Genomic DNA, 12,643 nt, shown 5'->3' with positions numbered 1-12,643 from the left:
GTGCATCCTCACCTTGAACCACATTATGCAATGCGTTTCAAAAAAGGAAATATCAGTGACATATTTTCGTGACAACTGAAAACGTATCTGGATTACCTGTTATTTGCATACTTACATTCACCAATAACGTGAAAATAAATTAATGAGAGAAATATGAAGCTTCATGAAACCAGTTATTTCATCGCCACCACACCGTTTTTAAAAAGCCTTCAGTAAAACAAGAAGACTAAAACGATGATTTCTGTGTCTTCCTTGGTCCCTAAATGCAGTCAAACAAAAGTAGCTACTATTTCGGTCGATTAATGCGCTGCAGAAAACTTCAACCGCTTTTGTTTTTGTCTTTGGTTGCAGAACCATACTCGCACCACGTTCTTTTTGAGGTCCAGTTTTTCTGCAATAGCTGCTATCTTCTCTGAAGAAGGTCGGGGCTGAACAGCAAAGTAGGCTTCCAAAGATCTTTTTTCTGGAGCCGCTATGGACGTCCGCTTGCGTTTTTTTTCTCCCCCGTTAAAAATGTCCGGTTTGCTCATTTTTTCTCTCTGAGCCCCCTCGGCCTCTTCTAGCCACGCTTGAAGTATGGGTTTTAGCGCTATCATGTTATTATGTGACAGAGTCAACGACTCAAACCGACAAATGGTACTTTGACTTAAGGAGCCAACACCGGGAATTTTCAGATTCGCAAGCGCACCCCCCACGTCCGCTTGGGTGACGCCAAGCTTGATTCGCCTTTGCTTGAACCGCTCTGCGAAAGCCTCGAGTTCCCTTGGATCTGTGTCCGAATCGTTGATGGACGGGAGTCCGTTATTCGTGAGTCCAGAGGCGCTCTGTCCGCCATGGTGGCCGGGCAAAAGCCCGTGGTGAGTGAGGGGTGAATTCATGTTCATAGCGGCTTGGTGGGAGAGGTGGGTTAAGCCGTGCATGTGTGAGTGCGGGTGTGCAGAAGTAGAAATCAAGCCCCCGCCACCGCCTCCTCCGCCGCCTCCGACCCCGTCGTGCCCGCCGGTCATGAGACTCAGCGAGGGCGAACTGATGTGGTCCATGAGGTCCGGAGGTTCCAGGTTTTGGTGGTGGTGGTGGTGGTGATGGTGGTGGTGGTGGGCGAGTGGTACGGTGGAGTTCGAGGAGCATGGCACGGGCACGCTGTTCATCGTGTGGTACGTCGCGTCGGGCTTGAATGGGTGGGTCTTGCCCTGGGACACGGCGATGTCCACGGCCGCGAGAGCCTCAGCACGCGCCAGGAGAGTCTCATCCAGGCTGGCGAAGATGTTACTCTGCAACTGTGTTCAGAGAGAAGAAGCGGAACGGGGGAGGAATAAAGAGAGGAATAAATGGATATGTTACTTTCAGCTGGGGAATACTGTCAAGGCATAACACATAGGAGAAGACTCCTTTTTAGAAACCCAAGTCATAAAAATTAATACAAAAAAGGGGTGAAGTCGGAGCCTTCTGTGAATACGCTTTCAAAAAAGATCACAGGCACTCCGATGATTGCCGAGGAGTACATGAAAAAAACATTAAGCGCAGCTTGTCAGAGCGTGCCTTCCAGCTCTTCTGCACTAGCCTACAAATAAGCATGCGGCTCTGCAATAGAAATTGACGCAAAGATAAGTTCACTTCATTTACCTGTGGAGTCTGTAGACATGCTCTCCGTATTGCCTCGGAGCTGGAATGCAGGGTGGTATACTTGTGCTCAGGTAAGGTCGGATGCATGGCAAAATGGGGTTGTTTGCTGTTCATGGACATCATATTTGCGGCTTCTTAAAATAATTAAAGTGCACCAGAAGAGGGGAGAAAGCGAGGAAGAGGGACAAAAATAGCGGTCCTGGTTTGTCCAGTAATGATGCAATAGCTTGTAGCGGTTGAGTGCAGCTTTGAGTCTGAAGATCATACGGTGCTGGCTGTAGACTCTCAGTCGCGCTTATCCGTCTGCCGTTTCCTACTACTGGGATGAGAGGAGCGCTTACACCTGAGCCCCTCAGATCTCGTCAAGCGTGCGCGGCTTCTCTCGCGAGACATTGAACTGTAGGGTCTGACAGATAACAGGCTATTCAAGCCCCGGCCTCCTCTCGCCTATTCATCATGTACTGGAGCACGAGGTTCTCATTGAGAGAACCGACGCTATCAACAATGCCAGGGTTGGACACCTGTGGATCCTACTGCAGGCGTGTAGTTTTTCGGAAAATTTTCGGAAGGCTTTTTATTGTCTGTGAATTTCATTTGTTAATTTTGTTACTTAATTCTAGACTTTTTAAACCATTTCGGTTTTGTATTTGTAGCATACGGTACATTGTGTTCCTGAATCTGTTAGCATATGTTGGGTAATCTATGAACTATTGTAATTTCTTGAGTGAGAGTGTAAGAGAAGCTGAGGTAATAATAACAAACCAATAATAACAACAGTAACAATAATAGTAATAACAAAAATAACACTCGTAATAATAATAATAATAATAATAATAATAATAATAATAATAATACAAACAACTAATGGGCCTACTGAAGCGGATGCGACATCTTAGACATCTGAGAGATCTTAGAAATGCTATCCTACAAAACGATTACTGAAATTACAGAACAGGGTAGGCTACTTATAATTACGAATAATTAAAATCAATTAAGAACTGCGCTATGAACAACATTTACAGGGAAGAACAAATATTTAAAGCCGATATTTACTTCACAGCAGCAAACAACGACAAATAAAGGTACAATGTTCCGGAAACATATATTTAAGTTCAATGTCATAACAGACCGTGTAGTCTTAACATTAGCAGACAGTTAATTACGTCCACGTTTCCAACTAATGCGTGCGTTTTTACAAGTTTAATTTCACATACTGTATCTGAACATAAAATATTTCCCCAGTCTCTTTCTGCTGACCTTTCAAAACTGTAAACCCCTCCCAGAAGCCTAAAGCAATCTGAATAAAGTCGCATAACGTCATGATAAACGTTCAGCGATTTGCAATACCTTGGGGGAGGCAAACGCACTGATAAAAAAAAGAAGAAGATATATATATATATATATATATATATATATATATATATATATATATATATATATATATATATAATGTGATTACTTAATATTATTACATTTTACATCCAGGCTAGCATTTTCAAAGAAAATAAAAATAAATAATTTCTGAAACTTGTTGCTAAAAGTTAACAAAAAACGGGCACACAAAAAAGTACACTCAGTATCTATCCATCCATACTGTTCACAAAAGCCAAATGTTGACTGAATCCAGTCAGGTTGACCAGTTTTTCAGTCATAGCTAAAATGGCACAGCCCAGACCAGCAGCAACTCTAAGAGGAAACTGAAAGTAATGCTATGCATTAAAAACATATGAATCATTTAAATACCTGCCAGGTGAATGTCCCCATAGAAACATGATGTTTGACCAAATGCAATGGGCAGCAGTACAGCATAAGGATTAACAATCTAGTCGTGTAACTGAAAGGTTGAGGGTCTGATTCTGAATGGGGGCCTATCACTGTACCCTTCAGTAAGGTAATTAACTGAATTACTTCAGTAAATACCGAGCTGCATAAATGGGTAGTATGTCAAGTGTAGATCACTCTGGATAGCACGACTGCCAAATGCTTGAACTGTAAAATGTAAGTGTAGACATGGTCACCTGACACACAGCCAGATGCCCAAAACAAGCATCTCATAAGAAGTGGTTCAGGTCAGAGCCATTGGGGGTCACATTGTGATAATGCATGAGCTTTGCTTTGTCATAATGCTATGAATGAACTATGGGTTGAGTTTAATCATACTGTGTGGCGGTGACAAGAAACATGGCTTAATTCTTAGAGAAAATAGTGTCTCCACGCTCCTGGAGCAACTGTAATGGCTATCATGGCTAACCTGCACCAAACAGGGGCAGCACACGTGATGACAGCTTTAACATTAATGTTTGAAAAGTTGAATGACGGCTATGACAAGCAGTCATTTCAAATTAGACCATTTTCCATTGGCCATGACCCAATGCTAAATCTTTCAACAAACCCCCACTAATTTGCCTTTAAAAATATTGTCTTCTCATGCATTACTCTGCTTGCTTCTTGTTAGTTATTGCATTAAATGCTTTTTGTTTCAAAATACATTTTAAATATATTTTTACTCATGATCATATTTGCTTTGTAAAATGACATTTGTGACAGCAACTGCAAATAAAACATCATTTTTGGCCGTCTTTAAATTTTGCTCTTTAAATACATGCATAAGTCTGTATTTCTTCATGAACAGCACTTCTGAGGGTGGTAATGCTTGGTTACTGTAAGGCTAGGATAAGGACAGATTTTATGTTCATGAATCCGGGCCCAACCTGCTTTAGCAGGTATTCCAGGTGTAAACCCATTCCTGTGGGCTCTGGCTGCCCAGGTCTGCAAGTCCTCATCCCTGGTCAAGATTATGCACACAGCTGGCAAAAACCACAGCTGCATTGCACAATGACCTGATTTATTATGAAAATTTAACTATATCATGTATATTTCACAAGCCTTTAATCACTGCATGAAAATTTAATTCATGAACTGTGGCGCGTTGGAACAAATGAAGTGTTAATTCATTGGGATTAATTAATGCGTTAAGACTGTGTACAAGGTTATGGTGGATATTAAATCAATTTGTTTAGCACTCTTCCAGTGATGACTGGTTTAATGATAGCAGGTAGGGGATAATTTATTCCGGTACTTAGCGACATTTAGCCAGCTAACAGGAGGATGGGTCCCACTGAACCAAATTTTATGCTCTAAAAAATACACACAATGGATTTCCATGCTCACAGTTATTTATGGAGGAGGAGCGGACTATTGCACTGGACACGAGCTCAGGGACACTCATCCTGCCATCAAGGTAAACACTTCAGCTGGTGCACCATTCTACCTGTCTCTGATTGGACAGATTCCAATGACATGGTGTCCCAGGTCTAAAGTAGTCCCTGATTGGAAGGGAAAAAATGAAAACCTGAAATTATACAGGTCTTGAAGGCTAGTCGTGTGTGTCCTTGCTGTTCCTGCTTCGATGAATATAAAACAGTCATCACGTGACTGTGATACAGTGGAGAACTGTTCTATTTGCATGAAATAAATCATATTCCCAATAACCGTTTTAAGAAAGTCTTCAATCTTCTCCAATTTCTAATTTACAATAAAAGACAATAAAATGGGTTAATAGCTCAAAATCTAAATTTCTTAGAATTTCACTTGGACTGTACATATTCTGAGACAAAAGTGGCATTTTAGTGAAGCATGCATTGCAGGTATTCTAGGCAGATGCAAGAATATACATAGGCAGCATATGTATGAAAATACACATCTTTTATTGACTTTAATTTGTCAACTGTGACATTGTATGACAATGTACACCAGTTATATGATATGAACATGTTGAAGCAACAGATTACCAAAACTTCCATAGGTCTGGGTGAAACCTCACCCTCCACTATCATTTTCATTAGGATTTAATACACTGTAGCAAAAATGTCTAAACAAATTATTGACTTATTTGCATTCATTTATTTTACAGGATGTAAAAATGTGCATCGTAGTATGGCATCTTATTAAAATCTGACCGAGCCTTTTCATCTAGGGGTAAAATGCAATTCAGTAGATGGTAGATTACAAATCAAGACAAATGTACAAATTCATTCATTCATTAAAGCTGACCAAATGTAATCAAAACCAGAAAAACAGAAGTGAACAGGATCTTTAAACTACAGATATTAATTTACTAAAGATAATTATTAATGGTACAACTAAATTATATATTTTCTGTCAATTTGGACATTACAGAAATCGTACACTTCTAAAAGGTGTTATTACACCAAAAATAACTTTGCTAACTGGCAAATGCATGGACCAGAAAAAGGTTGTTATCACTCAAACTTAGACATTTTTGAGGGACTTGCAAAGTTGAAGCCGCTTTGACTTTTTCTCTTTGGCCGCTGAATTGAGTCTGTTTTTCTTTCTGTGTCCTGGGCGATTTCAGGTTCTAAGGACTCAAAGCCCACATCAGACACTGCGGTAAAAGCAGAGGGCCCGGAATCCCTTCCGAGGAGTTCGTGGGAGTGGAACGGCGAGTCGAAGGTAATTTCCTCTGCACTTTCCCGCGTTGCCTTAGCTTCTGACCCTGTGGATGAGCTTCCGGCACGTTCTTCACCACCTAGCCCGGGCGCCGGAGAAGAGCTGAGCCCCGAGGGCTCGGCCGACGTGGCAGGGGAACAGGAACCCTTACCGTTCTCACTTTCTGACATCATGCTGTCCAGCTCCGAGACCTTGTCCAGGTACGCCGCGTTCATGGAGTCCTCGCTGGACATCCCGCAGTGACTGCTGTCAGGGTCTGCCTCCGCCCCGGACTCCCCGCCCGGCGCCCGCTCTCCGCCCCGGCTGTGGTCTTGCGGTCGCTCTTCGGTCTGCGCCGACGACGTCCGGCTCTCCGACTTCATTTTGCAGAGTCGCACCCCCCAGTACCCCGGCTTGCCTGGCTCCATGGACGGGCCACTTCCTGCACCGGGGACGTCTGCGATCCTGTTCCCGCTGCTGCCGCTACAGTCTTCAAAGCTGAGCCTCCGCAGGTAGGATAAAGGCCTGAACCCCGACCTCTTGGAGCCTCTGGCTCCTGGACTGCCCAAACTCAGGCAGCTGAAAGAGGACGAGGGTGTAGAAGGGATGCGGCACTGCGGGGCAGAATCCCGCTGGACCTTTTCCGGCGTTGAATCTCCACCCAACCGCCCGTCTGGACTGAGCGTGCCGGAGACGGCGGGATCGGAGGACGTGGTGAGGAGGAACCTGCAGGCGCCCGAGAACTCGACGGGCCGGAGGTCGAGGTCCGTCCGGACAGAAGCCCCCTCCATCGCACTGAGACTCCTCCTCATGGTGACGATCCTCCTTCGCTCCTTGCTGTCGTCGCATTTGCCACCGGTTACTCCATCGTTGGTCAGGCACGTGCCGTCTGCGGCACCCGCTAAAGCAGCCTCGTGCAGGCTTCCGGAAGCTTCTGCGGCACCCGACTTGCCCTCGCTGTCGGACAGCTGGGCCTCCAGCTCTTCGATGTATTTGTCGCTGCGCTCTAGCGCCCTCCGCAGGTGGAGCAGGTCTCGCTCATACTGGCTGCTCTTGGCCTCCAGGGCTGCTACAGTGTACCTACCAAACCTGGACAAACACAAGGGAAGGGAGACAATGAGGAGGTCTGCACAGTTTCTAATATGTCCAGCAAAGGACCTTTCAAGGACGACTTTCGCTAGCTTTCAAGGACAATATTTGAACCGTTGAAACACTTTCCCGCCCCTCCCCCCACTGCTCTCAATAATATCGGCTCAATGTAATTTAATTCACAGCATGTTTGGATTGTCAGTGTATGAGATGTGCACCTATGTTGAAAAGGACATTTGTGAAAATGAAAATCAGCTGCTTTCACAGTTGCAAGGGCCCAAGAGATGCCTGGCCTTGCAGGCTAAGGCTCAATATTTTGGCTTTCACACAGTTCACACTACAGCTTAAACAGCGTACGTCCACATTGCGCATACTCATCAGATCTGCAGGAATACTGTGCTGCTAAACTACACAACTGGCAGCAGTGCGTTTTAGCAAACGGAACGGTTCACTTTCATAGTTTTCGATCTAAAATATATTACTTCAGTTTTATTGCATATTTTCATATTTCTTTGTATGCAAAGAAGGATATTTATGATAATTACTAATGTATCTGACTATATTTGCATCAGACAATCTGCCAGGTTTACAATAGCTGGCATAAGGGGCATTAGGGGGGTTGTACAACCATATTATTTTCCAAAGGTTATACAAATGTACATATTGATTTATAGCATGTATTGGCTATAACAAATTAATATTATTAATTATTAATATGTTTTTTACATCATGCCAGCATCATAGGAAATAGTTCCAAACAAAAATGAATATAAAACTATTTTTTAAATAATCAGGTAACATGCATCAGAAGGTAGGATGTCACAGCACAAGAATTAATTTAAGTGTCTTTTTCTTACTTCAGGGCTCAAACCCCCAAATGCAACTATATTGAAAAGGCAGTAAGCAACAGTTATCTAAACTATATCCTTCATCACACAAAACTGAGCCTCATCCAAAACAAAATCATACTACTGAATTATTAAACAAACAAGACGGTAAGCTATCCCATTAAGGATCTTGGCTTGCACCAACTATGTTAGACTCGATTACAAGGTCAAACTCTGCCACTGTGCCCTTGTATGGCATTCTTAACTAGAACTATGCCAGTGAATTATTAAACTGTTTCCACATTTGACAACTGTCAATTTGAATACAAGGTGGCAAGATAAATCCTAAAACGCACTGTATAATTACAAGCCTCAATCACGGTAATTAGGCCAAATGTTTTCTTGTGAGTTCTACAGAAGCCTTGTTAGTGCAAGCCAATGATGGCATAGATATTTCACCATGTGAGGTGCTTGAAGGCTACAGCAATTGCGCTTTTGAGCACCAGGGAGCTTTTGATTCAACTGCTAACAAGTCAATACATTTTCAAAAACCATGGTCGGTGTTAAATTTCATAAGCTGAGCTCAAAAGAACTGCTAACGGCCAATAACACAAGAAACGCGTTGTAGCAGCCATTTCCAGCAAACCAATTTCTGTTCAAGCTTAGGGAGGTTTTTTTTGGGGTTAGGATCAAGGCTGCGTAAATTCACTGATCTTTCATTCAACTCATAAGAGCACATGTTTGAGAGAAGGTGGGCAGCCAAATTGGTGGTGGCAAGAATGCTTATTTTATCTTTGTTAATCAGCCAATCTCTACTATTAGAAGTATTATTAAAAGTACTATTTAATAAAACCTATAAAAGTTTTACTGACCTGGCATCCCATATCTAAATCAGTTCCTGGTCACTGAGGAAAACTAGTAGCTAGTAGCACTATGGGCCTTGAGGGCCATATTTGAGCTGGAACCGGACAAGAGGCAGGAATACACCCTGGACAGATTGTCAATCCATCGCAGGGCCCACACACCATTCACTCACACACTCATACCCGTGGGAAATTTAGACTCTCCAATTAGCCTAACCTGCATGTGTTTGGACTGTGGAAGGTACCTTTTCACTGTGAGGAGACAGTGCTATGGACTGCACCACTGTGTTGCCCTGATATTTCAGCATACCTGTTGGAAATTAGGGCCATGCCCAGTATCAGGTTTCACGCCTCAATGGTGCGTTTGGGCCAGGGAACGTCCTGTTACCGAGCAACGACATGTGGGCAGACCTCATGCAGGGGAGTTCAGTGATGTGAGCATGCACGAAAGCAGTGGCCCCCAAACTCGGTCCTGGAGTACCCCCATGCTGGTTTTTGTTCCAACCCCAATTGCCATCGAACAAAGCTGTTAATCTTTCTTAATTAGGTCCTTTTCATCTTGATGTATTATTTACCTTATGCCACAAATAGCTTTGCAATGGCGTGAAGAATAAAAGGGCCACATTCATATTGTGCGTATTGCAAACTTGTAAACAATTACGAGGCAACAAATAAAAGACTGAGGTTAACAAATAGGCTCATAATTAGGTAGTTATGTGTTGAATTTCATTTATTTCTTTATTTTCCTTAAATGTATTAACACAATGCTGGTTTGCCTTGTTATCACCTCTGAATTCTTCATTATCTTCCAAATGGTTAGGTTTGGTGGCCAGGTGTCAAAACATTCACCAATTAGGAGCCTACTGATTCACTTCAGTCTTTAATTTAATATTTAAAAAATATTGTACCACTTTCTATGCAATTTATCTGTAAAATGTATGCATTGTTTGCAATATAGCACGATAAGCACAATATGAACATGGGAACCTTATTCTTTATGATATGCATTGCTATCTGACAAAATGTGGTTTACGAAGGGAAGTACTCTCTCTAAGCATGAAAAGCACCTAATTAAGAAAAATTAACAGCTTGTTAAAAATTGGATTGCAATTGTGGTTGGAACGAAAACCAGCATACACAGGGGTGCTGCAGGACTGATTTTGGAAACCACTGCGCTAAAGAATGTAACGTCTGCCTGGAGAAACAATGAGAGTATAATTAGTCCCCATAACCAGGGACTATTGGTCTTTATCTCCGTGGACCAATCACATCTCTCGTTTTGCAGCATGGAGCAGTTTGAAACTGGCAGCAGACCTTTCCCTGTCACACTTACTTTTGGGGAGACCTGTTTTCCACCTCCGCCTTCAAGCGCAGGTTGTCTCGTACCAGATCGATGTTTTGCGAACGCAGAGTCTTATTTGCCTTGGGAAGTGGACGGGATCAGTTCCAGTTAGTTTCAATCTCAATTCAGCATTTAACCAAAGACACTTTCAGCATTTCATTTGAGACACAAATAAGCAAAATATGTAAAAGATGTTCAAAGTGCTGCAAAAGGAACAAGACTATTATTTATTATTATTACTAGTTGCAGTAGTATTAATAGTAGTCAAGAGTATTTAGATCCTTGGAGTGGACAATTTAGTTCCTGCCTGTCTCTAGTAAGGCCTTTGTGCACAAATAAAATATAATGGTGCCAAACACAAAACAAAAACGGCAACTTACTACTAATAATTACCTCTTTCAATTTCTCCATATCCTGTTTTACTTTTTCGCTTATATCAGTGGCTGCCCGTAGCTTATTGCTCCATTCCTCCAGTATGTGAGGATCAATTGTCCTTTCCTCCCCATTCTGACCCGACTCCTGGGTTTTCGGGGAGGCACACAGGGTAGACGGGTGGAGGAGTGCCTCGAGCTGGCCCTCCATGCTGGAGTTTTTGCTCATTAGTTCTTCGTTTTCTCTTTGGAGCCCCTCGATTTCATCCTGAGGTACAAGAACACAAAACAGACACACAGAGCAGCCCTTCTTATAATTTTTGATAATTAAGCTAGGGGTGTAAAATGAGGGCCAGCATGTTTCAGGAACCCATGCCAGCTTATACACTTAATAATTTAATTTCCCCAATCATTTATATGTTCGCACATTTTATTAAGTCATGAGCTACATTAGCAGATTGCACACGTGCCCCTGGTGAAAATAGTTGCTGTGGTCCAACACGGCATTGAACCATTAATGTTTACAGCTGTTCATAACGTTAAGCTCAATCAAATGGTTGGAACAAAAAACAATACGTACATCAGCCCTCCAGGACTGGAGTTATGCAGCCGTGAGTTACACTTTCAGGTCTACAGATGTTTGTTGAAAGTGAAGATAAATCACCTGTGTTCACATTACCTCATATTCGCGCAGAAGCAGCTCAGCTCTGGTTTTCCGCAAGTATCGTTTAATCGACAGACTTTCGTTACATTCACTCTCATTTGTAGCACCTGATAAAAATAAATAAAAAACCTCTCTCACTCACAAACACATGTCTACAGGCTACCAAATGTATGCAAACTGTTCGTCACATAGAATACCCAATATTTGTTAATCTCTCAACTAGAATCAATGGCTAACTGAAAAAAGTGAGTATTCAAGGGTTACTCAGTAAAGGGGTAACTATACATTACTGAGTTTGTAAGTCAGATGGCTATTATTGATACACCGCAAAATTACTTATTTTTTTAAAGGTATGAACAAGGGATGAATTCTACCTATGATCTTTCTGCACGGGGTTTCAGCAGTGATGGGTGCCCTACATGTTGGGCACTGACTCGCCTTCTTTAACCAAACGTCGATACAAGCGGAACAGAACACATGGTAGTTGCCACAAATGACAGGCTCTCGGACCTTGAATAAAGCAAAATTTACAGACGGTTATGAAGCAAATAAGTCATCAAGCGAAACAGATAAAGCTTGGATGATGTCTGAACGCTTAGAAATGCATATGAAACAGAGAAACTACACATAACGGCTAGAATACTATCGACCAGCTAATACGGAAGGCAGTGGTGTTTGAAGATTAACGTTAGCTAAGTCAGCCAACAATATACTCTTCCAATTTGTGGTCCCTGCTCTTGAAAGCTTAATGCTAGCTCACAAGTTAGCTTTCAAGCTAGCTAGCAACGTAGCTATTGGTTAGCAAGTAGCAACCACATAAAGACACAAGTTATTTCAGTCTGTGGCTTCTGGACGCACAAAAGGAAGCAAACGATAAATCTACCTTTCCCAGACAAATCTGGCAAGATATTGGTAAAGTGAGAGAAAGAGTAACGTTCTGGATGTTCTGAGCCATTGTTCGCCTTTCTGCCTACTGCTAGCGCGGGCAAGCTTCCCCTCCAAAAACGTTAATCAGAAAACGCCTCCTTCTGTTTGAAACTACATGTACGGGAAGCGACAGAGTACAAAATAAACCAGCACCATCCGGTTCCGCTGCTAAGTGTTTGTTGTTTATGATGATCTATCCATGATGTGTTATCACAACATAAATTAATCATACTTATTTAAAATATATTGTATATGTAATTGTCACTGTACATTTGGAATATGTTTAGTTAGATGTGGTAAAACATCAATTAACTATCTGAATTTTTCATTTTTCATTCATCTTTAAAAATATTAAAAATGAGCTTACTAGCTAGTATAAAAGAGACTCTTAGTGGCTATTATGCAATGCCATGAATTTGAAAAGGCTGTCTGTATTTGTAAATTAATTTGTCATTTGATGAGAAAACATCCAAAAATTAGCAATGGTT

At 42.1% G+C, this 12,643-nt stretch overlaps 2 protein-coding genes across 2 annotated transcripts; both read right to left on the bottom strand.

The window, feature by feature from the left end:
• Positions 1–284: 284 nt before the first annotated feature.
• On the bottom strand, positions 285–1,746 carry pou4f1 (POU class 4 homeobox 1). Its single transcript, XM_061227047.1, has 2 exons — positions 1,624–1,746; positions 285–1,277 (listed from the first exon to the last, which is right to left on the bottom strand). The coding sequence occupies exons 1-2, from the start codon at positions 1,744–1,746 to the stop codon at positions 300–302; spliced, it is 1,101 nt and encodes a 366-aa protein (XP_061083031.1). The 3' UTR covers positions 285–299.
• Positions 1,747–5,309: 3,563 nt separating this feature from the next.
• obi1 (ORC ubiquitin ligase 1) lies at positions 5,310–12,264 on the bottom strand. The gene is made up of 6 exons (XM_061226801.1): positions 12,112–12,264; positions 11,603–11,738; positions 11,244–11,335; positions 10,587–10,832; positions 10,185–10,273; positions 5,310–7,161 (listed from the first exon to the last, which is right to left on the bottom strand). Exons 1-6 carry the CDS (start codon positions 12,181–12,183, stop codon positions 5,886–5,888), a joined length of 1,911 nt encoding a protein of 636 aa, XP_061082785.1. The 5' UTR covers positions 12,184–12,264; the 3' UTR covers positions 5,310–5,885.
• Between the last annotated feature and the right edge of the window lie 379 nt (positions 12,265–12,643).

The sequence above is a fragment of the Conger conger genome, chromosome 17 (assembly GCF_963514075.1).
Source record: "Conger conger chromosome 17, fConCon1.1, whole genome shotgun sequence".
NCBI classification, from domain to species: Eukaryota; Metazoa; Chordata; class Actinopteri; order Anguilliformes; family Congridae; genus Conger; species Conger conger.
This window is presented reverse-complemented; position numbering and strand designations above follow the sequence as displayed.

Bases quoted from the DNA above. Each gene is read 5' to 3' on its own strand.
- pou4f1 (XM_061227047.1), bottom strand. From the start codon at position 1,746: ATGATGTCCATGAACAGCAAACAACCCCATTTTGCCATGCATCCGACC. The intron at 1,278-1,623 runs GTAAATGAAGTG...CTCTGAACACAG, and splicing joins CATGTCTACAGACTCCACAG to TTGCAGAGTAACATCTTCGC.
- obi1 (XM_061226801.1), bottom strand. From the start codon at position 12,183: ATGGCTCAGAACATCCAGAACGTTACTCTTTCTCTCACTTTACCAATA. The intron at 10,833-11,243 runs GTAATGTGAACA...CTTGTACCTCAG, and splicing joins TGCTTCTGCGCGAATATGAG to GATGAAATCGAGGGGCTCCA. The intron at 10,274-10,586 runs GTAATTATTAGT...CCACTTCCCAAG, and splicing joins ATATGGAGAAATTGAAAGAG to GCAAATAAGACTCTGCGTTC.